The 26,665-nt window shown below is 43.8% G+C and overlaps 3 protein-coding genes, 1 long non-coding RNA gene and 1 other non-coding gene across 6 annotated transcripts; 2 read left to right on the forward strand and 3 right to left on the reverse strand.

Moving 5' to 3' along the window:
- Positions 1-277: 277 nt before the first annotated feature.
- LOC127322180 (light-regulated protein, chloroplastic) lies at positions 278-1,090 on the reverse strand. The gene is made up of 3 exons (XM_051351136.2): positions 836-1,090; positions 593-754; positions 278-494 (listed from the first exon to the last, which is right to left on the reverse strand). Exons 1-3 carry the CDS (start codon positions 1,003-1,005, stop codon positions 413-415), a joined length of 414 nt encoding a protein of 137 aa, XP_051207096.1. The 5' UTR covers positions 1,006-1,090; the 3' UTR covers positions 278-412.
- Positions 1,091-1,300: 210 nt separating this feature from the next.
- On the reverse strand, positions 1,301-3,867 carry LOC127322179 (vacuolar protein sorting-associated protein 60.1). Its single transcript, XM_051351134.2, has 6 exons — positions 3,677-3,867; positions 3,342-3,587; positions 3,188-3,259; positions 2,277-2,388; positions 1,875-2,011; positions 1,301-1,553 (listed from the first exon to the last, which is right to left on the reverse strand). The coding sequence occupies exons 1-6, from the start codon at positions 3,743-3,745 to the stop codon at positions 1,503-1,505; spliced, it is 687 nt and encodes a 228-aa protein (XP_051207094.1). The 5' UTR covers positions 3,746-3,867; the 3' UTR covers positions 1,301-1,502.
- Positions 3,868-9,459: 5,592 nt separating this feature from the next.
- On the forward strand, positions 9,460-13,661 carry LOC127322174 (uncharacterized). 2 transcript variants are annotated; one of them, XR_007864564.2, is made up of 3 exons: positions 9,473-12,336; positions 12,577-12,703; positions 12,975-13,661. It is a non-coding gene; the product is annotated as an uncharacterized lncRNA (long non-coding RNA). The 2 variants fall into 2 exon arrangements; XR_007864563.2 differs by lacking the exon at positions 12,975-13,661 and having other exon boundaries at positions 9,460-12,336; positions 12,577-12,882.
- Positions 13,662-15,674: 2,013 nt separating this feature from the next.
- On the reverse strand, positions 15,675-16,823 carry LOC127322175 (uncharacterized). The gene has a single exon (XM_051351129.1). It carries the CDS (start codon positions 16,821-16,823, stop codon positions 15,675-15,677), a length of 1,149 nt encoding a protein of 382 aa, XP_051207089.1.
- A 9,455-nt stretch (positions 16,824-26,278) lies between these two features.
- On the forward strand, positions 26,279-26,397 carry LOC127322283 (5S ribosomal RNA). Its single transcript, XR_007864650.1, has one exon. It is a non-coding gene; the product is annotated as a 5S ribosomal RNA (ribosomal RNA).
- Positions 26,398-26,665: the final 268 nt, after the last annotated feature.

Raw genomic sequence — 26,665 nt, forward strand, 5'->3', positions numbered from 1 at the left:
CGCGCACGACATGGCAAAGTTCCGTGCAACACCTTTCAGTTGAATGTCTTAATCGTTGATGTAATTTGGTAAACATATATATTTTCCTATTACCCAGGTCGATCCTGGTTCTTAATCTGTCTCCGAGGTTCTTCAGATACTATCCTTTTAATATTGTACTATTATACACTGGGTCAAATTTGCACTAAACTTGTGACAGTTATTTTGGTTCGGAGGAAGTAGCAAATATGTTTACTAAAATCATATGGACTAGGCAGGGAATAAGGACGAACAGATGTGGCCGACAAATATTCACATGTACATCTTTCCTTTCAAGTTTCAACCTTTTTTTGGTCTACACAAGCTTCACACATCACCCCGTACAAGATCATCCAGTGATGTGTTGAGCGATGGAGAGCTGGCTCCCACGGCTTTACTCCTTGGAGACTCCCGTCTGGTAGGGCGCCTCGCAGAACTCTCCTCCAAGATCGTCGCATGCCTCACCCGGAAACACCCTGCATTTTTGTTTTCCACCATCGAACTAACGATCAGTTCACGAACACAACAACGTTGCCAAACAAAAACACAACCCTTTTTCTGTGTGCTTGCTTACGTTTTAGCCTCGTCGTAGGACAGGTACTCCCTCTCCACCTCCTCCGGCACCCTGCTTGCGGCAGCAGCAGATGCGGAGTCGCCGAGCTTGGTCTCTGGGTACATCTCCGCTGCGTCACACGCCTCGCCGCCGACCAAGTCGCACGCCTCCATTGGAAACACCCTGCACCTCTCGAATCAGCACCATCAGTTCAGTTCAGCTCAAGCTCAAACAAAGAGGGAGGGAGGAGGGAAGAGAACGCACGAGACGTTGGAGCTGTAGTCCACTTCCGCTGCCCCTGTGGGCGCTGCACGAACGACGCCACCAGCCAACCTTCTCGTGCCGGCAACCATGATGCTCCTCCGCCTCGCCGCCAGCCTGCCGCACCTTGCAGCAACAGGCAGCACGGCCGGCAAACCAATGGCAGCCTGCATCTTCTTACAGATAGTCTGATCCTGATCTGCTTCTGTCTGTCTATCTAGAAGACTAGGTTGTGCTGTGTTAGCCTGACGATCACCCTAAGCAAGGGGTTTCTTATATACTACTGCCAGGAGTGAGTCCAGTTTGGATAACACTGGGGCCATGTGCTATCCTCCTATTGGCTGTCTACCTCAATGAGAGAGGCACCTAATTTTGTACCATTCTATAGATATTTCTCCCCCCATCTTCATACTTATCTTGAGTTCTTGACTCAGTTTTTTGTTACAAATGGGGAAAATACGGACAGGATAAAAGAATATAGGGGCAATCCAGGCTTTGCTATTTTCTTCTTTCAACAACTTGCGAACAACCAAGTTAAAGAACGATATTACCACAACAGCTTATCCATCAGCAGAGGCAGTACAAATGGATTGCTCAAGCACAGACCAAAGGCTTCTTAACTTCACCTTAACAACAAGGTAACACTAAGAACCACGCACACAAAATACTTCTAGCTACGGAGTGATGCTCGGGGTACCGCTGGCAGTCCTAGCTCATCCTCCTGCACCAGATAATAACAAAATAAATGATACATCGCAAATTACCATGGCTGCTTAGTTGTCAGTGAACAATGGCAAATCATGCAACATTATCCTACCAGATACCAAGTCAGAAACGACAAATTCGCGAAAGACAGACATAAGTTGGTAATAGATGCTATATACTGAGTTTGGATTTCAGAACCCATGCATTGTTTTTATAATGTCAATTTATTGATTCATTCCAAAGGAAAGAAACACCAGGAATTCTGAACAAGATAATGTCAAGTTAAGAATGCTGTGCAAATTGCATTCTTCTGTACATGCACGTGGAATTCACTTACCTGGTGCCTGTTTACTGGAACTGCTGTAGGATAAGTCGGTGCAGCGGGCAAGTTAAGATCAGCTTCCTCGTCTGGCTGAAGATATGAAGGGACTGCAGCAGACTCAAACTCCATATCAGCTTCCAGACCATCCAGCTCTGCAATTTTCAATACAAAAAATGAGGACAGTATATCAAGGAAAATATCCAACTCTGCAATGGCAATGTCCCACCAAAAGAGATAAAGACACGCCTGGGACAAGAATGACAAAGAAATGAACATAAGCTATCTATGACAAAGAGCTATGTTGTTATAGTCCATAACCATCCATGAAGAGGGAAGGGCCAACTACCAAAAGAGCAATAAATAAAGCCATCTAAAGTTACAGCATTAGCATGATCTAGCTGAAAACAGTTTCCATACCTCCCATTAGCTCTTCCCCATCAACATCATCGGGGATGTTGTAGCTTCTACCGAGAGATTCTTGTACTTCATTGCTCACGTCCATCAGATCCGTCATTTCATCTTGCATATTCTACAAATTATAGATCATGAGTAAAGAAAATTGTATTACCATCAATTGAAGAAGGGACAGTAAGACAGTAACCAACAACACTGAAAGGAAAACATTTAAGTCTGTTCATCATTTCATTTCGTTGTGCATCCCACTGTGGATACTAACTACTAAGGCGTGCTTTGCTTAGGCCATAACTAACTTTGCCACTCTTTTGGTAGCACCCCTAAGAAGTTGGTCTTTATTGGCATGGTGACCAAACTTTGGCATGGCCATGGCTCTTTGATCACATCCTATGCACTTTTTGTTAAAAAATATATTGATGGCCACAGTATGCAGGATACACAAGGTGAAAAGGGTGATTGGCAATCCAAATATTCTAGTCAGATGTACAGAAGAAAAGAGAAGAATACATTTTCTTGTCCTATGGTTCTTTATATAGCTCATGGATATGGCTAAGAAATGTGATCCCAAATTAGCAAATCACAAAGCTGGACTCTGAATTAAAAAGATAATAAGTTTTTTTTTTAGAATAGATAATAAGTTTCTGATATACCACATTTGACAGCAGGCCTATCGAATAGTACTCCTATTGCCCAGCCCACTACATATATTATTGAGCTAAGGCTTGGGACTTTGCAAGTCAATGATGGTTACTGCTATAATAGCACACCAGCGAGCTAAAGACACTAACTTAGAGGGCTACATCATATACATATGACGGGAAAAAAACATTGAACCGGGAATACTCAAAATGGCAGCAGCACAAAACCCAGACCATACATGGTAGTACAAATAAGGCAAAAGCTAAGCCACATACATCGATATCCTCGATCTTGACGGTTTTCATCATCCCCTTAAGCTCCTTGTTTGCCGCCTTCATAGCATTCATCTGAACACACAAACACACACACAAAAAATCATTCGACGTTCTGAACTTTGTCGTAGGATAAAACTTCAGAGGGTACACATACAGTCTGCTGGGCGTCCTTGAGGCCGTCGGCGGCGAAGCCGACCTGGTCGAGGTTGTAGGTCTGGTTGTAGAGCATGTTGCGCTGCTCCTCGTACATGCGCTTGTGCTTGAGTAGCCTGATGGCGCGGGCCTTGATGGCCTCCTGCGAGGGCCCCGGCCGGGTCCGGCGGATCTGCTCCTTGTACCTTGCCAGCTCCTCGTCCAGCTTCCTGATCTTCTCGTCCACGCTCTCCCCCCTCTTGTTTATCTGCCCAATCACTCGGAGCAGAGAAGCATTGGATTTGATGGAGGAGACATATTTGTGGATTAGGAGATGGAAAGGGGAGGAGGCCTGACTTGGTTGGTGGCGTCCTGGATGGTGGGGGTCGGTTCCTTGCTCTTCTTCGTGCCGAAGATCTTCTTCATCTCCGATTCCGGTCGTCGGCAGTGGCGGCGGCGGCGGCGAGCGGAGTGAGTGTGCTTCTCTGTTCCGAAATTCAGATGAACATTTTCGTTATCGTTTTCCTCAAACTTACAAGTACGGATGTAATGGGGCTTCATTTATGGACTAGTACAAATGCCCGTGCGTTGCTACGGGTTTTCAAATTTTATTTTTCAATGCACATATATAATTCACAACTCACTATGAAAATTCCTCAAATCGCTGAAAAACGCCGAAAAGGATGGGCCAGTATTTTTCCTCGTAACATGTCAATACAATAGATGCAAAATTTCACGTGTCTTAGAAAACCACAATATATTCCACAAACCAATAAGATTCTATCTCGTTTAAAGCATATTTTGACAACCAATATAATTGACATCATTTAAATATGAAATAAACACTCTACTAATATATTTGTATTAATAAATACATATATACTCCTTAATTATTTCTACACCTAGTATATTGATTCAAAAAATGGGTTGACGTGGGGTCGTATCCATCCAAGGTGGCATCATTACAGAGAAGTTTCATCGAAGCCATCAGGATACAAAATAAATCTAGGTAACAATCCATCCAAGGTCTAGCTGTGCAGTAAAGCATCAAATCCTTGACTCTTGTGACAACAATCCACAAATGTTTCCCAAACACGATGAACAAAACCTAGATGCTCTACATATAGTTTATCACCTTTGGCTTTACCTTATAAGTCACGAAGTACAAACAAAATCATTCAATCATTGATCAGTTGGATAAATTCTGAGAAAATTAAACAATTAGTCTATACCAGGGGCTAGGAGAATAGAAGTACCGGTGTAATTGCTGCAAAAATAAATCGCCAAAACACTTCTCCGGCATTGGCAATCTTCCTACATGATTCATGCTACAACCTTTGGTTGTCAGGTACAACAACTTACGACAGCGGCCGTCCAGGCGACTATAGCAGAGCGAAGACAGCATGCAATGCAATAGGCGTGAGAGGACAACAGGCTGGCTGCGGTGGCTTAGGCCCCGTCATAGGCAATAGTTCCGACTCTTAGGCGGCAGCGGCGCAGAGCTATGGTTCTGGAAACGGCCAAGATGCTCACCCTCGATGGCAACCTCCATCAGCTAGCGGCGTTGGCGCGATACGAAGGGCTTCACCAGGTTGCAGTGCCATTGATGTGATGGGCACATAGTAGGCGTTGACGCGAAACGAACGGTTTCACCAGGTTCAGTTCCAGTGATGACACCAGTTCAGTGCACATAGTGGTACAAAAGAGTCGAAAGATTCATTCATAACATGCTTTATGTGCCTATGTTGAAGCGCTTTCTTGCAACTACTCTGTATTTTGCATGTATTCTACAATTACAATTCCAAATATCCATTGCCCTCTATATTATGTATGTCAAATTTGAAAACATGGTAGCATAGCAAAATGATGAGTTAGACTCTGGACCTAACATTTAAAGTCATACTATTTATTTTAGAGCTAACTCCTCAAATCTATCCACACATTTAAGACAATTTTATCCTCCTGGAAGTGGATCGAAAGTGCACAAAGCTAAATAACAGCATAATGGGGATATACATCAAACCCTAACACTGCAGGCATGCCAACACTTTTAGCTATACAACATGAAATCAACTAAAACGCTAGAGATAAAAGAATAGACTAAAAAAGTTCAGTCCTAAAGGTCATCATGCAGCTCAAGAGGACAATCACTTGTGACTGTCTATATAACAAGTCAAGGCGTCTTTTGTAATATTAGTACATGTATCATAATTCAATGTGACTACTGGACATATTTTGGCCTTCTAAAATTAAGTTAGATCTTTAAATTATTGTATGAAAATAAGTTAGAGATCCCATCAAGCAAGTTAGATCTAATAAAGACTCGTTGTTAGCTATAAACTGAACAATTGATGTACAAATGTGTAGATTGTATGTTCTATACCAATATTGTTCTAGCCTTCTAAGTCCAGATAATAAAATTATTTGCTTATAAATAAACATGCATGTGCCAAGAACAAGTGCTAACGCCTAAAGAAATAGTACTGGTTCTAAGATATTCATACTCTGACAAGAACAAGTACTAACACCTATTGAGAATTAGTGCTTCAATACGAGAAAAGAGGATCTATTTGTGCAAAGTTAAAGTCTTAACGTGCTTTTGTCAATATGGAGAATTGTGGCGACGTCGCTTGCATTCTCGGTGTGGAGGTACAGAGGCGCCAGATTATGCATCCGATGCTGGATTCCTCCCAGGAAATTATATTCTTTAGTTATGCAGAAACTGAGCTAGTGTGATGTCTTATTCAGGAAAATAAATAGCAATTCTAAGCAGGTATTGATGAGAAATAGCAATACTAAGTAGGTCTTGTGAAGAACAAATAGAAATATTTATTTTGATTCAGTCCTACTTGCACACGGTATATCCACTACCACGAAACAACAATTTAAAAGAGGAATTCTTGTTTACCAGTATCAGAGGAATTCTTAAGAGTGAGAGATTGATACATTTTCTTTCGTACGACACACTAATAGATCTTAATAAGCTAGAAATTGCAATTTTTAGATGTTGAATCCACCCATTATCTTGCAGAGTTTTAGAGCATCATTTTTAGGGATTCAGATAACCTAGTTGCGGAGATTATTTTTTCCCCTTTTATTGCATAACATTGAATCCAATATCACCATACATACAGTAATAAACATTTTTTTCTCGTAATCTCGTTTTGCATTAGAAGAATCGCCAAGAGTGCAGACACAGTAACAAAAATGACAGACAAAATAAAATGTCCAATCTAGCAAGTAAAAATAAAAAGGGATAGCTCTGGGGATTACTTGGAATATACACCTGTATGTCACAGGACATGGTGAACAGACACAGGCTACTAATTTCCCACATTTTGTTATGCTAGCAAATTATTTTGCAAAATCTAACATCAAAATTTGCTGATCCAAACAGAGCTTGGCTCTGGTGGTTAGGTCCCTTGTGGTGGAACCAGCCCACCCAGGTTCGAATCCTAGATTTGGCATGGGTGTTTGCATTTACCTGGATTTATTCCAGGATTTAATCGGCGCTATGCTTTCAGTGGTAGGTGACGTGCTCGTCAACAGCGAGGCGCCAGTGGTGACTTCGTCAACCTCAAGATATGTCAGCTCAGTCCCTCGGAGGTGCTCATAGGGGTAGGGTGTGCGTGCGTGCGTTCATAGGGGTGTGTTTGTACGCGCGTGTTTGTGAGCGTCTGCGTTGTACTGTGTTCTCAAAAAAAAAAATTTTTTGCTGCATCCAGTAGAAAGAAGAGATCCAGCTTCAGGTAAGAACATACTGTCAAGTATAGCTCCTCCACGAAAGGGCACAACTTAAATGATGAACAATGTCCAGGTGAGATCATACCCCTCAAGGCTTGTCACTGAGTAGTATTCCTTGTACTCCCTTGCAACATCGGTACCAAAAAAAGAATAAGCAACAGTTGTACCTTCCCAAGCTTGTCACGAGTCAACTCTTGGAATCTTGGAACAATTCGCCCCCTGCAGTCAGTTTTCAAATGTTAGATAGAGTGTTTATAAGAAATTAAGATTCATGTGGAGAGGTACTCATATGACCTGTAGCTATGGCAATCATTTCTAATTCAACACCACCGACCCATCTGACAGCAGGCAGATTTCTTTGCATAAGCAAATGATTGGTTTCATCGTCGAAACCCCATTGATAGATAACCAAGGTTGCCCTAACATCCTCCAAAAATGTATGTAAACGTACTTCAGTACTGACCAAATGAAACATGCACTACAATACGATGCAAAATGAATATACTTTTGGAAAACTAAGCCTTTGTCCTACCATAAAAACATTGATATTTTGGAGGATTTTACCTTGCATTTCTGAACCATTTCATCAAAGTATTTCTGCTCTTGCCCACCCAGCATCTGGAATTTTTCTACAGTGTCAATGTCAACCTTATGCTTTGTCAGCTATAACTGGGATGATCAACTAACCTTTAGTCTTTTCTGTATTTTTTACATATAGTGTCAACTATAACTGGGATGGATCAACTGGTTTTACCAATGCAATTTAGCACTTCATTCTGACTGGGGCTCTACATTCTTTAGCTGAGCTTTGTACAACTAAAAATTTGTTGGAACAACATAACCAAGATTAGGTAGCAAATCCTCAGCTGTCAATTCTACGTTCTTTAGCTGAGCTATATTAGGTGGTAAATCTTCAGTAACCCTGTCACAGATTGAATTCTTGTCACGTACTACCTATTAGAAAAAAACAAATGTGAATCGAAAAAATAAATAAATTTAAGTGCTTTATGTCCGAACTGTGCCAAATTAAAACCTCGTGACTTTCTCCTATCAGTTCGCTGAGCAAAGGAAGAAAATAATGTTAACTTAGAAGAAAGGATGTGCTTCCCTTTTTTCTATAAATAGCAGATGGCATTTCCTGCTGCCTGTTGTTGCCTGTAGTGCAGTCTGTCATTGTCTTACAGTGATTCACCTCAGAAGGCAATGAGAAATTAACAATAAGAGGAGCACCACACCCTAAGAAGGTAGAGAAAAATGGAGGATATGAAGGTCACCTCAACCAGCCCCACAGCTCCACCACGCCTACAATGGAAGCCATGGAACTAAAGCCCGAATCCTCAAGAAAAAAAAGCCGCACCCAATAGAGCCGCGAGAATATTAATTGCATACCTTTAACAGAGAAAAGGCAATTAGCATACACATAAATGCAAATTTCAGCTTTTTCTTTTAGCTGCATGACTAAAGTTTCCATCAATGTAGTAGCCCCATGTGAAACCCAAAATTATAAGATCATCCACTAACCCTCTTTCAGGAAAAAAAACTTCGTGAAGTATCTAAGGGATGAAGCACTCCACGGAGGCACGACCAACAACTGAATCCGTGCACCGCTGCTGGTCGTTGTCACACCTCAACATTCCCTTTCGTCCTCCATCTCCCGACATGCCTCCTCCCATTCATGCTGGCTCTGGTCGATGGCGAGAAACTACGGCCGGCCGGCTGCTGAACACAGGCCGTCAGAGGCCCAGTGTCCACTGCGCCGCAGTCCTACAGGCGTGGCCTGGATGATGGGCGGTGGTGGCGCACTCCTCGCCTCGAAATCCTTCATCGGAGGAGGGAGAGGGGGCTAGGTGCCTCTCCCCACAGCCGTCACCCCATCACACGTCTCTTCCCCCCCCCACATGAGCAGGAGGCCCAAGCGGTTGCCCTCTCTGTATCCGTCGCCGGACCGACTTCTACAGATGGGTCGAGGATCCATTTGTGCGGAGCTCGCCCACTCCGTGCGGCTGAAGGGGAACCAAAGCACGCCGCTCGGATTCCCGTCGCACGATTCAGCCGCTGGCCGTGGCGGGGGCGGCTATGGAGGTGGGAGTGGAGAGGGCGGTGTCACATGAAACTGTGAAGATAGGAACGACGTGGCTAGGGCACCGTGGAGAGGGCGTCGCGGAAGCTGGCGAGGCTTCCGGAGTAGACTGTGGTGGCGGCGTTGTAGTACATGAACCCTAGAAACGCCATCGACAGAGGAGAGGATACCCATAATAAAATTCATTGGGCTTGGGCGCTTCCGCGCTTGCCCCGGCTTGGCCCAGTTTAGCGTGCGCGGGGCGAGTGAACAGAAGGACGACCAAACTGGGGGAGAAGGGGGAACACGTTCGTTCTTTTTAAGTAGTAGAGAAATATGTAATGGGCTAATGGGCCATCTCTATCTCTATCTCTACTACTTAAAAAGAACGAATATGTTCCCCTTCTCCCCCAGTTTAGTTGTCCTCCCCTCCCTTGGATAGGTCAAATGTTTTGGTCGTCCTCGTCGCACGACATCCTTTCGCCCCTCCCACCCTCGCGCAGAACAGTCCCCTCCATCCCAGTCCCGACTCCCTTCTCGATCTTCTCCGTCACCTCAATCTCGTTGTCCACGCAGACCCTCGCCGGCCCAAACCACTGGCTTCTTCCCATTTCCGCCCCGCCCCCGCCCCTGCACCCCTAGTGCGCCCTGTTGGACCGGATCGATGCCGCCTCACCCCAGCTCCGGCGCTCCATTCTCGTTGCGGGCTGCGCGACCCCGACCTCGCCACAGTTTGGCGCAGCTCCGGCACCGCCCCTCCCGCAGAATCCGTCGCCAATGCGCCTCCAATCGAACCTCAAACCTCGCTGTTGCGAAACCCTAGGTCATCGGCGTCGAGGACGGCGTGGGCCCGGCCACGCGCGGCATCTCCCCCATGTCTTCCGCGTACCCTTCCTCGCCGCGCTGCTCCGTCCCCTTGCTCGCCTCACCACCGGGTCCTCGCGCCTGTAGGCCGTGGCCGTGCGGATGGTGCCGTCCAACGGCGTCGCCGGCGCCGGGATGTCGACCACCGCAGGTGCTTCTCGAGGTATGAACCGTGGCCCAACCCGTAGCCACCAATGTTATTCTCCCCAATTCTGAAAAAAATAGGATCTTCCTTTTGCACGTAGCCGTAGGAGGGATCCGGGATGCTTTGTTGATGGTCACCGCCGTCCGCGGGATGCACTGGTAGCACGACGCAGGCGACACGAATTCTTCGATCTCCTGCACAGATTTGTATCTGCGTCTTTGGCTCCACGCGCATAGGGAAGTTTCTGATTCCTCATTGCTGGTCATGGAACATCTTTATATCCAGTGTATTCCTGGAAGTTTGAGGTTGCTGGTCATCCAGCGAGTGGATATGCAGCTAGCTAGATGTTTATGTTTTTTCCGGTAGCTCGCTCTGGAGTCTGGATCCACCCCCTAATCAAACCTTGATGTGCATATTAGTCCTCATTGCCATCGGCGGTAATCAAACCTTTCATTCCCCAAACACAGTTTCAGATAATTTGAATTCAAATAGTTTTCTGTACTGCCCTGTCCAGAAACTTGATGTTACAGGCACAATTTCATCAAACTAGAATTCATGGTAGTGCATTGCATGTTGAGTTAAATTTGGCTAGAATATTGTTGAGTAATTATTTCAGCTGAAAGTTTGTTCGTGATGCAGATTGTGGGCAATCATGGATAGGAGATACAATTGTTGTTTAGTAATATTCACTTAATGGTATGTTTCCCCTTTCACTGTTTTTGTATACTAAGGAAAATATGTCAGTGACCTTCTGGTCTTGCTAGCAGATGCTTCTTGATTTGAGGACCAAGCACTTCAATTGATTCGTTTTCAAGTCCATGTAGATTACTCATTTGAATAACAATAACAGTATCTTCTACCAGGTTGTTTGAGCATCTTCTATCAGATAGTGAAGCATAGGTATATTCCATGTTAGTTCCTGATTCACGTTTTCCTCTTATTGTTGTACTGTAGTTTTTATGCATTGCCACCTCCTTTGGTTGCCTTCCCTTTATTTTGAAAAATTTTCTGGACTCATATATGTATGTCCATATATGCAGAACATTTATGCCTTAAACGGATCTGATTTCTCAAAAGTAAAAGTTCATATTTTGATTGTAAAATTAGTTTCCTATTTTCATGTGCATGCAGAAATTGCAGAGGTATTCAGTTGATCTCTTTAAGGTCAATGATATTGTAATCTGACTGGTACTTCCATCATCGTGCCTCCTACACTCTACGTGGCTGGATAAAATGACTGTCCCAGCTATTTCCATTACCTACTCTCATGTATTGTGCCTCCTTCTCCCCCAACTTGAAGTATGTGATTATTTTCAGCCAATTACTGACATACTATTAAGATCAGTCCACAATAGAGCTTAGACATGTCAAACTCACCTTTATATGGTCTCTAAATACTTCACATATATTTTGGAATTTCTTTTACGGAATTAAGTGCTAAATGCTCAGAACTAGCACTTTCAGGGATTATTAGGTTCTCTCTCTAAGTATACATATACTAATGGCCCTTGGTGGTATAGCTTAAGATTAAAATATGTTGAAAATTTGTAGCTTCTAAATGTAATGTACTAACTTTAAATTTGCACTTGAATTATTTTGTCAAGAATTTTTGTGATCCATATCTACACAATAGCAGGTCGATCGGTGGACACGGAAGGAAGAGAAGAGAAAAGGAGAATAAAACCTCTCCTGGGCATAAAACGTGAAAGAATTGTTGATGCTATGCTCAATTATACTGTGCATATATGCATACTAGAAGATTAACAATCCATTGAGAAGCTTAAGATAAAGTTGTAAGACTAATTGTTTCCCATGCCCTGTACAAGTCTGACAGTTCTATTCTTCTATTTTTTGTTTGTTTGTCTACGAAAAGGTAGCTGCCCCTAAAATTCACATGATGATTTTAGATCATAATTGGCCAGTTCATTATAAATCCAATCCATCTATTTCTTATTGCAAAATTCAAGTATTATGTTGCCTTATGTTTAGAGACCATCCTCAAAAGGGTTTACACGCTTCTGAAGTTCACACACAATAAGGTGGTTAGAAGCATTAGTGTCTCATGCTTAGGGCTGCTGTATTTAAAACTTCATTTCAGATTACTCATGCTTGAATAGTTGTGTGGATGGTAACAGAGATAAAAGTCCAGGTGACTTCAAATACCAAATCAAAGCCATGGAGAACATCATAGACAATGTTTAGCAGGTAGAATTACATTGGTTTCACAATTGTCAGCTTCTCCTTTTCTTTGTTCAGTTTTTTTTTGCTTGGGGGAGTTTGCGTTCTGATTTGTGTGAAATTTTCTGGTTTCTTGGGGGAGGTTTTGTGCGAGATCTGTGTATATTTTTGGAATTTTGGGTGATCTAGGATGGAATTTGAGGCGGGCGCCGGGAATTGAGGATTCATCTATGCCATCTGAATATGGCTTTGTTTGTTGTGTTTCAGGTGAGGTTGAGGCAAATATTACCTTTCCCGGAGCGTAGGGTGAGGAGGCTGGGAGGAAGGAGACCATGCAGCTATTCCCGCAGAGCGCCGGCTTGGGTGGTGTGCAAGATGCTCGCTCTTTTCCAAAGTAAACTTTCAACCAGTACATGATTGATCATGCTTGTTTTCTTTTGAGAACTATTGATCATGTTTGCTTACTGTAGCTCCGGTAACAATGAAAATGAGATACGTGAGTGCAAAACCAGATCAACAATGGAATATTTGGATTTACCATTTATTTACTTACTACCGTGAATATGAGTTGCAGCATGGCACTGCAATGGTTGCATTAACTTGCATCAACTTGATCGGCACATGAAATTTGTAAAGGTAAAAAGAAGCAACTTTTTATTTTGCAGGGAGTAAAACAGAAGCAACTTAATCATCCATGTGCATGGATTCTATAACATAAATTGAGATCCAGATGAAGAGCCGGTGGACGCGTGGCCACCGACGGAGAATGTCGGTGAGGCGGTGGGGATCTGGAGGAGACTGCCTAAAACACAGGAGAGGGTCGCCTGGCGAGCTGCCCGTGAGGCATTGCTGTTACCGAAATAGAGGACGCCGAGGAGAAACGATATCGGTAGCAGTTGGGGTCGAGATCAGAAGCGGTCGCTCAACCCGGCTAGCTCTCGTAACGTGTTTCGTTTCCGGTGGGGACTGACCGATAACAGTTTTGAGCTGTGCTGGGACTCAATTACAAGATACCTGTTTTCGGAGGAACTGAATCAAACATGATTAAACGGTAAGTGGTAACGATGTAATGGACGAAAACACGATTTCAGACGCGAACCAAATACCTCCTTGGAGGAAAGAAAAATGAGGATAGGTTTTTACTAGGTTGTATGCATTGCAAGAAATTTTAAATGTATTTTTGAATAAGTTACTATTCTTGCAAAAAAAACATTGTCAGTGTATAAAAAAATTAGTATGCTATATTTCTTTCCCGTTGCTTCACATTCAGTGTCATATTGGACTTTTGTAATTGATTTAGACAATGAATTAGGACACTTAGGAAATGAAAATACCAATAATTGTCCTACGCAAAAGTGGCCAATATGGTGGAAATTGCACGATTGTGTGCTATAGAAAAAGACACATGCATGTCGAAAAGGGTATACAAGTATTGTTGTTGGTCCTCAAAGGGTTAGTAAGAAGATAAAAATGTGTTTAAAAACTATAAGTCACCATATTTGGGTACGCACAACAAATTGAATTCGCCTTTCAACATATTTTGTCTTTCCGTGGCAACGCACGGGCATTTGTCCTAGTACCAATTAAAAAGGTCAGCGATCACCTCATGTACACGCTAAAAAGGCTATCACCGCCGTCGAACCACCGATAATCTTCATGGCTAATATATGCATAGCCTTCATCGGTCTTGCCAACGATGCCACCAAGATGACAGACAGCGCTCCCGCCCTACACGAGCCCATTATCATGTCTGACACCGAGAATCCGCTCTTAAGGAGAGGGTTCTTACATGATATATATAGGTAACGTTGGCCGTCAGATAGCTAATATGGGAAAAAGGTAAGTCGGCTTCCCCACCGTTTGCTCCCAAAAAATGGATGACGCTAAAGCAATATTTTTGGTTACACGAACAATCAACATGTGTAGTCTGAAACATGGCCGACGAGGTTCAATCAGCTCATCACAATAAATTAAAAACCAAAAAATCAACATTTTCTTATGTGTTGATATAACATTGTTTGCTATCTTTTACGGGTACATACAAATGGAAAATAAAAATCCTGAAACATTTTTAAGACACATATGTAGCAAAAAAAAGCAACAACATATATGTGTCTAGCGGGTCCATTATTAGTAGAATCTTTACAACATTAGAGAAATCTCTTTTTGGCATATGCCCACGAAACATTGCACCATCATGATAATATGTGTGCAAGAAATTCATGTATGCTTCCAACATGTGAAATGCCGTATGCAACATCGAAACAAGAAATTTCAGTGACCCCCCCCCGCAATCAACAATGGAGGTTTGAAAAACATCGCTGTTTGACCTCGTTGGCCATGTTCTGGACTAAAACTACTTTCTTCATTTTTTGTACACAAGGCCAGAAACTAACATTATTCCAGTTACAAATATTACACAACCAACTGATTAAATAACACGATTAATGTTGTGGAAATGTTCTTATGTTATGTTCTAATTAAACATATTGCATGTGGTGCCTCATTATCTATGGCTGCATGTAAATTTTGTATTAATGATCACCATCCTATGAGGTACAACTCAAACTCATTTTCTAGATTAGTATTAATGTCAATATACAGATGCAAAATGTATTTTGCTTGCGACCTTATATACAAAATAGAGGGGGTAATCAATACCCTGCCTCTCTGAGGTATTGCAATTGCAATAGATCCTAATAATTTGTTGTATGTTCTTTCTTGGTTGACCTCATGTCTTCCTGGGTCCTATTTTATTATATATAAGAGCATCTCCCGTCGCATACATCAAAAAGCGTCCGGTTCGATGATTTGGGATGCTTTTCAAGAGAGCGACGGACAAAAAGAAATCGAAAATCTGAACAGAAAAGTGATCATTTTCAGACGCGTCCCTCGAACAGTATCCGGATGCATGCATTTTAATAGAGAGATAAACATATGTGGGCAAAGTAGCTGAGAGAAAGTGTGGGGTAGGTGAGCAAAAGAGGATGACATATGGGGATGAGGGGCTGCATGTATACATGTCTTTCATCTGTCGCTTTTTTTTGTGTCAAGCTTGTCCGACCCGCCCCGTGTGTGTAGAATTTCTACCGCGGATGCCGGATATAAAATGCGACGCTTTTTACCTTTGGAGGACGTGACTGGGAAGCCTTTTTTGTCCACGGTCCCCCAAAACCCGACTGGAGATGCTCTAAGTACGAAGTTAAGTTTGTTATAGGTGGAATGTACTCCCCTCATAAATGACTATCGTGAAAGAAAAATAATATATATATAGCAAGAATGTGTTTTTAGATGCTTGAATCGACATATAAAACACAAAGTTGTGCGGCTATGTGGTTTGTTGCACGCCTAGTATATACATGAAACTAAGTATAAACGGGGAAAAGCCAAGACGTTGTTCCTGGACCATCATGTGCCACCAGAGTCTCGAACAACAAGGGCGAAAGTGTCCCTAATCTCATGTTGTATATGCCGGAGAAGTGGCCCGGCAACGTGTCTATCTTGCTGTTGCTCAGAAAGTAGATGCAGTCTTGTTGAGCCCCGCCATATTGGTCACCGGTTGGAAGCGATTCTGAGCAGCCTTGGCTGACAAAGAGAGCACGTCCCATCAACCTATCGACCTTCTTCCATTGCCCACAGCCGCTGCTCAAGTCCGCGGCCTCAAATACCTCAAACCAAGCTGACCTGAGAAATCTTATGAACGAGCCATTGAACATACCCATTTGCTTCACCATCAACAACCGATCGCCGGATGCGACCAGGTAGCAGCTGGTGCGAATGTAGTTTTGCTCCTCGTTTGCGACAAGTATGCGCCGTAGGTTAACATGCTTGCCGTCACCGCCGCCGATGGTGTCCATGACGTAAAGATGGATAGCGAGTATATATAGTGTTCCGATTCCGACAAGGACGTGGAGCTTCTCTTGGAAGAGCGTGATGTCGAGGACATGCGCGGGGATGTGTAGGGGAGGCGTCCACTGGATGTTCACGGCCCTCGAGGGTTGGCGCTGGTCGCGGATCGACAAGACCTCTCCATGTCCATGTGAGCGGCCTTCCCTGATGGTGACGATGTGGTCCGCCATCACCACCACCTTGCGGAGATTGCAGACCGGCGGGGAATCAGGAGATACTTCATGACGGAAGCAGTTAGCGTGGACCTGCTGAGGGGCCGTGTTGTGGGAAAAGGGGTTTGCTAGGGAGCACCTGCCATCGCTGTGCACGATGAAGAGCATGCCGCCCGTGGACATGATGCGGGAGATGTCGTCTGGGATCCGAATACGATGGAGCTCGCCGTCGGGGAGGCTGAGAGACCTGCCGTCGCAGAGCGTGAGCCACGGGAGTAGCGGCCGCAGCGGAGGATGCAGGCGCGCGCCGGCGCGCCACGAGCGGCATACGGCGCGGACGCGGCTGGCGTGGGACGGCACGCGCTGGATGACGAGGCCCAGCAGCTCCGGCGGGAGGTCCTGCCATGGAGATGGAGGGTGATCGCCGAGCGGGGTGGCCGCAATCGCCTCCATCGTAAATCTGATCCGCAGCATCCGCTGCCCTTGTGACTTGATTCATGTAGAATATGGGATCGAGGCAGAGTCCAGGCCAAACCCGAAGTTCCAATTCCAAACATGCGTGGACTCCTTCTGCATTACGACTGAAACAGAGTATGTTTATCGTCCCCGGTCAATTATGAATGGTCTGACTTGTACATAACGTTTTGGCAGAGAAGCTAACAGCAGGAGGACATTGTGACGAGCCGTATGGTTTGCTGGCAGCAAACACTGGAAAAACAGGGACTATTCCGTCCAAGAATGCATGCATGCGTGCATGATGAACAAGACCAGGTATCCGGCTGAGATCGATGATGATTTGCTAGAACACAAGGGATCTTACCGCTCGATACACGCACTCTTTTTTCTCAGGGATACAATGTGTATCCATTGACATACACTCTGCGGCCACGCCGGGCGACCGCCGCGCGCCTCCCCACCTCTCCTACCACCACATGTCCCTCCACTCCTCCCGCGATCTCCACCGGGAGCGTCGCCTGGCAAAGCCCTGGTGGCGCGACGACAACGGATCTTCCTTGGCCAAGATCTGGAGCACGGCGGCGGGCATCTGGGTGATGTGGGCTGGCGAGGCCGATGCGTGCGTCTCGATGAACTACGGTGGTGGGTGGCGCAAGTGACCAGCAGCTAGTGGCGGCGGTGTGGGCAGGCCCAATCTAGGCACAGGTGGGTACGGGCAGGCCAAAACCTTCATTCCGACGTCCACCTCATCGACGACGACGGCACGTGGAGATGATCTGGGTTCATTCCCAACAAAATGAGGAAGCCTTGGCCGTCGGCCCGGGGCATGGCATTGGTGGTCTACTCCTCCACCGGAGTCCGGAGGTGGTCGGCCTGGTTGGGTGTGGCATTTCATCCCACATCTAGCACTGGTGACGAGTTGGGGAGGCGCGACCAGTGAAAACCGTGCTATGACCTCAGTCATGCTGGGCGATGGCGGTCTTCGCGCCGTTACCTTGCTGAGGGGTTGCATCTGCATCTACCGCCTACTTGCGCGCTTCTCCGGGATAAACCCCAAACCTGGGTTTTTCGGATCAGCCGATGGCGACGCTTTGGGCGTCGCTCTTCATCTTGGAGGCATCGTTTTTGGAGTAGTTGCTAGATAGTGGAGGCATGAGGTGGAGCAGTGTACATCTACCTCCTCGACAATGGCGAGTCTCTACTGCATGGCGCAGCGGGGTCAATGTTGGATGTGACATGATAAAATCGCTCAGGGCGAAGGCGATGTCTGGCGCAGTGTCGGAGGCGATGGCAGGTACCAACGGCGGTGACGACTTATGTAGCATGTGCATGAAATGCTTGCTATGAACGCTCCACTTTTGGTTAGAGGGTGTCTTGACGTATGCGATGTTCCCGTTTCTTAGTTAATGGGTGGTGTCCGCGTTTTCAGGGCATAAGGCCTTGCTACCATGATATTCATTCATTGATGGGTTTGTAGGTGTTGTGTGGTGGCTTCAATTTTTTACATATTCTTTTTGTTAATATCTGTATTTGTGTTCGTTGGGTTAGGTTTGTGGTCAATCCTTGCTCGAATTATTCATCGGCTTCATTTATGATTTTCCGCAAGGCGTTCCATGCATGCTTGTGGCATCAGACGCTCTTTGATGCGTACTCAGTGGTTAGGGGGACCTACGTATCCTTAGCCCACCATGCGCATCTTTTCTCGTGTCTACTACATGCAGCCGAACTGTGTGATGAACCGCTAATTAGGCCATGAGGTTATGATATTGACAATTGATCAAATTTGGGTATGTATGTATCCTGGTAAAAAAAAATCTTCATTCCGGTCTCCATCTTTCTTGCAGTGGTTCTTCTGTCATTTACCAAATTAGGGAAGTTCGTCTTTCTTTAGATCAGAATGCAAGTTTTTAATTTACCATTAGTAGCCATGTTCAAGGATATTTGATGGTCACATTGCATCAGTGAGCAATTTAACAGAAATTATCGGCTGCAACATGCTTATATATGGTCTACTTGTCAACTCCTTTATTTCTCTTATCTAAGATGAAGATGTATAAGCTGAACTTCGTGTTGCCCCGATAAATTACACCACAACTTGAACATCAAAACTCGATGTGTAATCGCCAGAGTGTTTGACTTTATCTACAAGTGAGTTTAGACTTGGAGCCACCAACCCGAACCTGAAATGTTTGATGAATGCAAGTGAGGTCCTGGCTCTTGATGGTGTCATGCCATGCCACACTTTTGTTCATGGCATGCTTGATCCAAGTTGAATATGTCACTCTCTAGGTGTTTTCATCACATTGATTGGTTCCAACATTTCATGTCAATGGTTCTTTGCATTTTCGGATACGACTGGAGGAGTTCTTATTTCGACTGTATTTATGGATTTCTCAAAACTACAATCAATGATCTGCATATGGACTATGGAAATAATTTAAACAATTGAAGATTGTTCATGAAAGGTTCTTGTTATTACTACCATCAATTTTTTCCAGTTAATATTCAGCAAATGTGTAGATTTCACTTCAAGCGGTTGTGAAGATGGTAGATAATTTTCGATGATTCGAGTTTTAGATGATATTGTTTTAGGTACGAATGGCCGATGTCTGAGTACATTGCGGATCACAAAGGTGAATCTGTCACATGTTTCGATTTCTATTGCTTCCTCCATATCTGCATTCCAGCATTTAATACTCACATTGGTGTACAAGTATATATATTATCGAGTAGCAATCTTTTTGTTATTTTCTTTTGCTATGTTTATTGTTCTAATCTCAATTTTTTGAATTCTTTGACAAGCCCTACCTTGGATATTTTGTGTTATACTGAAATATATATCAGCATTTAACTATTGCAGCTCAGAATATGAATGTTAGCTTACCTTCAATGCATGTAACCGCATTCTTCTTGCATGGGCACTTCTGTACATTCTATAGAAAAAAATCAAAATAATAAATTTCTTCATTTTTAAAGTTTTGTATATTTATATCAATAAAAAATACCACAGCAACGCGCGAGGTACTATCTAGTTTTCTAAAATTACAAAGTTAGTTTGGCAGAATGTACTCCTCTCATGTATGACTACCGTAGAAGAAAATTAATACCAATTTTTATGTAGTACAAATGTAGGGGAGGGGGGCATCTGCCCCCCACCCCCATGGTTCATGCTGCCATACAGTTAGGTAAGATAAGAAACAATAAATTTAAAATTTAGTTGTGCTTGTTTAAATAAATTGTTAACCTGCAACACTTGGTCTGTGCCTTCAAATCTGACTCAACGGCGTAGCTACCGTGGCATGCCCAACCGTGTTACCTCGCATAGTGTCTCTTGATCGCTGTGACGTCTAAGAGGGCCCGGAGATGTTAGTTGTGGACACATCCTTGTACAGGGCAAGTGCATGACTTCTTGTGTATCTCCTAGTAGATCTTGTGACTACATCTTTAAGTTTTTTTTCCCTAGAAAACCCTTTGTTGCACACCTCGCAGACGAATGTGAGAGGCGAGGTCAACCTTCTCGGGGCAACTACCCCCTCTTAGACCTGGCCTTAATTAAACAATACCATGTCTTTCTCGTTGCTATACCAAAATTTTAACGAGTGATTTGGCAATATTCCTTGCTGGAGTAAGAAGGATGAGTGAATGCTGCCGAGGCAATGTGTTCTGTACTTGGATGGAGCGGGTATTGGCATGAGTAGCTAGCTAAGCGAGCTAGATGGTATAGTACATGTGTGATCGAAACATGATCGGTTAGGATCACCTAGGGCCCGTTTGGCAGCATGAAAGCCCTTTGGCAGCCTGAAAGCTCTTTGGCTCGCATCCGTGCGCAATCTTTGGCCCCGTTTCCTGGGCTCCTCCGCGTTGTTGCATCACATGATTCTTTGTAAGGGTACATTGCCCCTATGTGTGGTTTTGGTAATTAATGACAACCCCTATGGACTAATGTTTTCATTGAGTTTATATGAAGGAATATTCCATAGGTACTACTTGTACTCCATGTGTTGGATTCAAGTATGGATGCCATGAAGATAAAAGTATACCTTGTGTATTGGCATCAAGATCATCGGTATGAAGATATATATGTGATATGATCAAGAAGAAGAAATGAAGATGGAGTTCTTATGTGGAACTCAATATTAGTCATGCTCTATCTTATGTGAGTATGAGAAGATACAAGGTTGAGTTGGGCAAGTTCAAGATGAGTATCTTGAGTGGATCACATGCTTGAAGCTTGTCGTCTATTTGGTGATAATGGACATGTGAAGATGTGCATCAATGAAGCTTTCCCATCTTTGTGTATGGGGGAGCATTTGCGAGTATACACGAAGCGACAATGATCAAGTGATGGGATGCGCAAGGCAAAGGTATGACCTTGATAGGTTTTCCTTTTACCGATCTCAAGGTGGTTGATGGGAGACCGGATTATAGGATAGATAGCCGCACTATTAAGAGGGGCTTTCGGTTGGGTAACTTGATCACATCGTCTTAGGGAGCTCAATCCTTTGCATACTTTGCACATTCTTATTGCTTCTTGGTATTTCTCGGTGTGAGGTTCTTGAGCTTGTTGCTAGCTTTACAACAAGCCCAAGTTCATCGAAAACGGAGTTCACATGCATCTTCTATTGCGTTTTCGAGGTTGGGTGATTTTACTGGTTATTCATGATATAAGGTTCTACCTTTTATATTCATGATAAAATTCCCTCCTACAGATTCTTGGGTTTTCACTTTCTATTAGATAGCATTCGTTGTTATCTTCCAAACAAAATTGGTTTCATGCGATTCGGAGTTCGGGAGCATTTGTTATTAAAGAAAAGATAAAAAGGGAAAAGAATAAAAAGAAAAGAAAAGATAAAAAGAAAAAGGGGGAGAGGCTGCCGGCCGGCCGCCTGCCGGGCCGCGCGCCGGCCCACCCGGCCAAATCCGGCCTGGCCGCTCGTGCCATCCGGGCGCCGGTCCGTGGGCCTGGCGGCTTTCTCCGGCCAGCGCCGGTTCCCTACGGCCGCCGCCGCCGCCTCCCGACCCGGCCGGGGCCTCCTCCGGACCGCGCGCCGCTCCTTACCTGCCGCCCGCGCACGCTGTGCAGCCGCTTCTGCTGGGCCGGTCCGGCCGGATGGGCCACCGGCCGCATCAGCGCCGAATCCGGTCGGCCGGCCTGGCAGCCGGCTGGGCCGTTTTTATGACTGTTTTTTCTGCCCGATTTTCTATCTTTTTCCCCCAACAACTATTTTTCCCCTTTTGCTATAAATAGGCTTCTTCCACCTTGGGCAAAAACAGTTCTTCCCATTCTCTCACCTCCATTGTTGCTATTTGAAGAACTTGCTCTCCCCCTTGATTTCTCCAACCATTCTTGCTCATATTTGAGGATTTGAGAGAGGAGATCTAGATCTACACTTCCACCAAACCATGTCTTCTCTAAGTGAGGGAATCTCTTGGGATCTAGATCTTGGAGTCTTTGGTTGACTTTCCCCCTTGTTCTTCCTCTCCAATCTCATCCTAGCATTCGTTGCTTTGGTGGGATTTGAGTGTGAAGGACTTGAACACCTCCGGTGTTCTTGCTTTGCATCATTGCATAGTGTTGAGCTCTCCACCACGATTTGTTCGAGTGAGAGACCGTGAGCTTGTTACTCTTGGAGGGTGACCTCCTAGTTGGCTTGGTGATTGGTGCTCCGGTGATCTCTTCAAGAAGATTGTGAAGAGGCCCGGGCTTCTCCTTCGTGGAGCTTGTGAAGTGGTTGTGGAGCTTGCCATCTCCGGAGCGGAGGAAAAGCTAACCATAAGGAAAGGGCCATTATCCTTCGTGGGTGTGGTTCGGAGAATAGGGTGAGCCTTCGTGGCGCGGGGAATCCTTCGTGGGACCTCCACTCCTCCAAACGTGACGTACCTTGTTGCAAAGCAAGGGAACACGGGAATACATCCTCGTCTCCGCGTGCCTCGGTTATTTCTATACCCGAGCTCTCTTTCCTTGTGATAGCCATCGTGCTTGAAGTACATATATCTTGCTATCACTTGTGCTATATATATCTTGTGCCTATCTTGCTTAGCTCTAGTTGCTATTGTTACACTTAGTTGAGCTTAGCATATTTAGGGTTTGTGCTTGTAAACTAAACGATAGTTTAATTCCGCATTCATACAAGACAAATCCGCAAGAGTTTGTAATTGCCTATTCACCCCCCCCCCCCCTCTAGGCGACATCTCGATCTTTCAATTGGTATCAGAGCAAGGTCTCTCCTTGTTTAAGGCTTCACCGCCTTGAGAGTAAAGATGTCGGCTAGTATAGTGCACAATGACATAATTGTCTTTAATGGCACAAATTATCTTTTGTGGAGAAATTGCTTGCTTTGTAAGCTTCGGACCTTGTGTCCACATATAGAGCAATTTCTAGATGTCGGTTTTTCTCCTCCGATGGATTCTCAAAATCTATCTTTAGAGGATGAGAAAAACTTACATCTTGAAGCTCAAGTATCTAATGAGCTTTTATTCTCTTTGAGACCCGATTTTCGTAGGTTCTTGATATATATAAAGCGAAAATCGTCTCATGAGATGTGGATCAAGCTTAAGGAAATGTTTGGTGGATCCACTTCTCAATTGGTCGGTGGTGACTCCGAGGAGCTCTCTTCCCCTTCACATCATGAAGAGCTCCAAGTTGCTTCCACCTCCGGTCGTGATGATATATCATCTACTTCCACTTCACCAACGTGTAGCAAAACACGAGGTAATGATATGGTGAGTGGTGAGGAAAATTGCAATGTTGATATTGTGCTCAATAGTGATGATTCTTCATCTCTATCCCATTGCAATGCTTCCTCTTTGGACTTAAACACATCTTGCATTGAAAATAATCTACATGCTTGTGTTGATAGTCCTTGCATATCATGTGTAAATTGCTTACATAGATCTCATGAGGATATGCTTGCCTTGTCTTGCTCCCATAATCAAAATGTTTCTATTTCCTCTAGTTGCTTGTTGACTAACATTGTAGAGGAAACCGAACAATCTATGGATCAAGACATGATTTCAAATGAGGATTCAAGAATATCTTCATCTTCATCCTCCGGTATGCACATGTGCCTTATGGCAAATGGACCAAAGGTATCTCCTACTTTGACTCCTAACACATCCTCTAATGATGAGAGTGATGATGATGATAATGATGAAGAACATAATATCTTGGTGCATGATATGGCAATGGTATATGCTTCTCTTCATGGTAATAAAGAAGCTCGTGCTTATCTCGAAAACTCTATGGATACCTTGAATAAATATAGGGAAACCATAGTGAAGTTGGAGTCCCATGTTGAAAATGAGGAAATGAGATTCACTCTCCTCAAGCATGAGCTAAAAGATGAGAAGCATACTAATTTTATGCTTACACAAAAAATTGAATCCTATATGCATGAAAATGAGAAAACTATTGTTGATGCTTGTGCTACTAACTCTAATTCTTGTGAAGCATCTACCTTAGAGGAAAATGTTGAGCTAAGGGCTCAACTTGAGTTGCTAACTAGCAATTATAGGGAATTGGAAGAAAGTCATAAAAAGCTCTCAAGCTCTCATGATGATCTTCTAATTTCCTATGATGGGCTAAAGTTAGCTCATGAGGCAAGTATCACTAAGGTAACATCTTGTGAGCCTCATATGGATGTTAGCACAATCTCTACTACAAATGTTATATTGCCATGTGCTAGTCCTTGTAATCCATCTAGTCAAACTAGTGATACACCTTGTGTTGGATTACTCACTTTGCCTTGTTGCTCCAACAATGAAGCTTCTACTTCCTCTAGTACTTGTATTTCTACTAACCATGTAGAGGAAATAAAAGAGCTCGAGGCCCAAGTCCTTTCTTTGAAGAAAGACTTAGAAAAGCGTCATGAAGGGAAATCCGCACTTGACAAGATGCTAAGTGTGCAACAATCTCCCAATGACAAGAGTGGACTTGGATTCAACTCCAATAACAAGAACAAGTCCAAGAGCAAGAGCAACAAGAAGAAGGGCCAAGATAAAGTCGATGATCCGGCCAAGTTGGTTTGTTTCAAGTGCAAGGTTGAAGGGCATCATGTTAGATCATGCCCATTGAAGAAGAAGAAGATGCACTTGAGTGAGAAACAACAAGGGAAACGGCCACAAGGTCAAGGTCAAGCTCATGCTCGACCTCAAGTTGAAGATAGGCTACTTCCCAAGAAGAATCAAGATATGGTTCCCCAAGAGAAGAAATCAATAAAGAAGAAAAAGGGGAACACATGCTACTTATGCCGTGAGAAGGGGCACTTTGCTTCTTCTTGCTTAGGTGGTACCTTATCTAACCCTATAATTGTTGATGATGATTATTCTCTAGGGAAGGATAAGGATGGCAATGTGTTTGCCAAGTTTGTTGGAACTCAAAGTGGTTTCAAGAAAAGAACCATTTGGGTTGCCAAGCCTATTGTGACTAACCTCTTAGGACCCAACTTGGTTGGGGACCAACAATCTCAAACTTGATCAATAGGTACAAGTGGAGGTCATTGGAGACTTGGCTACTTCATGAAGAATTAAGGGATCTTCATATATTATATTTTTACCAAGCCAAGTCGTATGGATTATCATCTATATCTTATATCCAATGTTCCTCTTTGCGGTAACTTATACTTCAACTCTTTATGTTTATTGTAAGTTACTTGCCCCTTTGCATGTTTGGTTTTGTACCAAATATGTGTATGTATGTGTTGTGTCTTACTTACCTATCTTGTGTATTCAAGTATGTTAGTTTGACTCATCATATACTTGTGTATTGTTTTGAGCCTAATGCATCTTAATGATATCTTATTTGGCTCTCTTTGAAGTGATTAATGGAACATCCCATTTTGGGGGAGTGATATGCTTTGTGCATCTCTCTTTCTTTAAAATGAGTGTACATGAGTACCACCACTTAGTATTGATATTGCAAGATTATCTAGTCACCATGTGGTGTGTCATACTCATGATAAATTCAAATTCTAAATATCCATTAATCATCTCTAGTTGAATTTTAGTTGCCTCTTATTTAGAAGAAATGTTTTATCACATTATGGGGGAGTAATATGTTTTGTACATATCACAAGCCTAGAAAATGTGAACATATGAGGTTATGCCACTTAGAGTTGATGCTCTTAATTATCTTGTTCCTAGGTGGCATGTTTTCTCAAACAAGCTCCATTCCTAATAAAAATATTTTATTACTCATCTTGTGGGCTCTTGTTTGAATATGAAATTCTTGGTGCGGTTTTTCCTCAAATACATATCTCTATATCTTATTTGGGACACCGTTTGCTTCAAGTTATTCTAATCATTGCCGTGCGTGATTGTGTGACTAGTTGAAGTTATCAAGAATCTTCATCCGTGCATAGTGCTTAATTCTATAAAATTATCCTATGGTACGAAATAGAGCAGACAAAGAGCGGGAGGAGCAAGCATAAGGGAAAATGAGTGCATAACATGTCGGATGCGATCATACTAGCACTAAAGCACCGGATCCCATCAGAACTCCGAAGTTAAGCGTGCTTGGGCGAGAGTAGTACTAGGATGGGTGACCTCCTGGGAAGTCCTCGTGTTGCATCCCTCCTTTTTTGCGTCACGCGGCGACATTCATGGTGAAGTTAGGACGATATTTTTTTGCGGGCACTCGTGCTCGGCTATTGGTGATGGGAAACGGTGGTGCGGATGAAAAAGAGGATGGACATGGAGTACTAGGATGGGTGACCTCCTGGGAAGTCCTCGTGTTGCATCTCTCCTTTTTTGCGTCACGCGGCGACATTCATGGTGAAGTTAGGACGATATTTTTTTGCGGGCACTTGTGCTCGGCTATTGGTGATGGGAAACGGTGGTGC

Source organism: Lolium perenne, chromosome 2, assembly GCF_019359855.2.
Source record: "Lolium perenne isolate Kyuss_39 chromosome 2, Kyuss_2.0, whole genome shotgun sequence".
Lineage (NCBI taxonomy): Eukaryota > Viridiplantae > Streptophyta > Magnoliopsida > Poales > Poaceae > Lolium > Lolium perenne.

What these genes read in the sequence shown, in the direction of transcription:
- LOC127322180 (XM_051351136.2), bottom strand. Translation starts at nt 1,005, where the DNA reads ATGCAGGCTGCCATTGGTTTGCCGGCCGTGCTGCCTGTTGCTGCAAGG. An exon ending in GACTACAGCTCCAACGTCTC is followed by an intron (nt 755 to 835) that starts GTGCGTTCTCTT and finishes CGAGAGGTGCAG; the next exon opens with GGTGTTTCCAATGGAGGCGT. An exon ending in TCCTACGACGAGGCTAAAAC is followed by an intron (nt 495 to 592) that starts GTAAGCAAGCAC and finishes ACAAAAATGCAG; the next exon opens with GGTGTTTCCGGGTGAGGCAT.
- LOC127322175 (XM_051351129.1), bottom strand. Translation starts at nt 16,823, where the DNA reads ATGGAGGCGATTGCGGCCACCCCGCTCGGCGATCACCCTCCATCTCCA.
- LOC127322179 (XM_051351134.2), bottom strand. Translation starts at nt 3,745, where the DNA reads ATGAAGAAGATCTTCGGCACGAAGAAGAGCAAGGAACCGACCCCCACC. An exon ending in TCCAGGACGCCACCAACCAA is followed by an intron (nt 3,588 to 3,676) that starts GTCAGGCCTCCT and finishes GTGATTGGGCAG; the next exon opens with ATAAACAAGAGGGGGGAGAG. An exon ending in TCAAGATCGAGGATATCGAT is followed by an intron (nt 2,389 to 3,187) that starts GTATGTGGCTTA and finishes TATAATTTGTAG; the next exon opens with AATATGCAAGATGAAATGAC.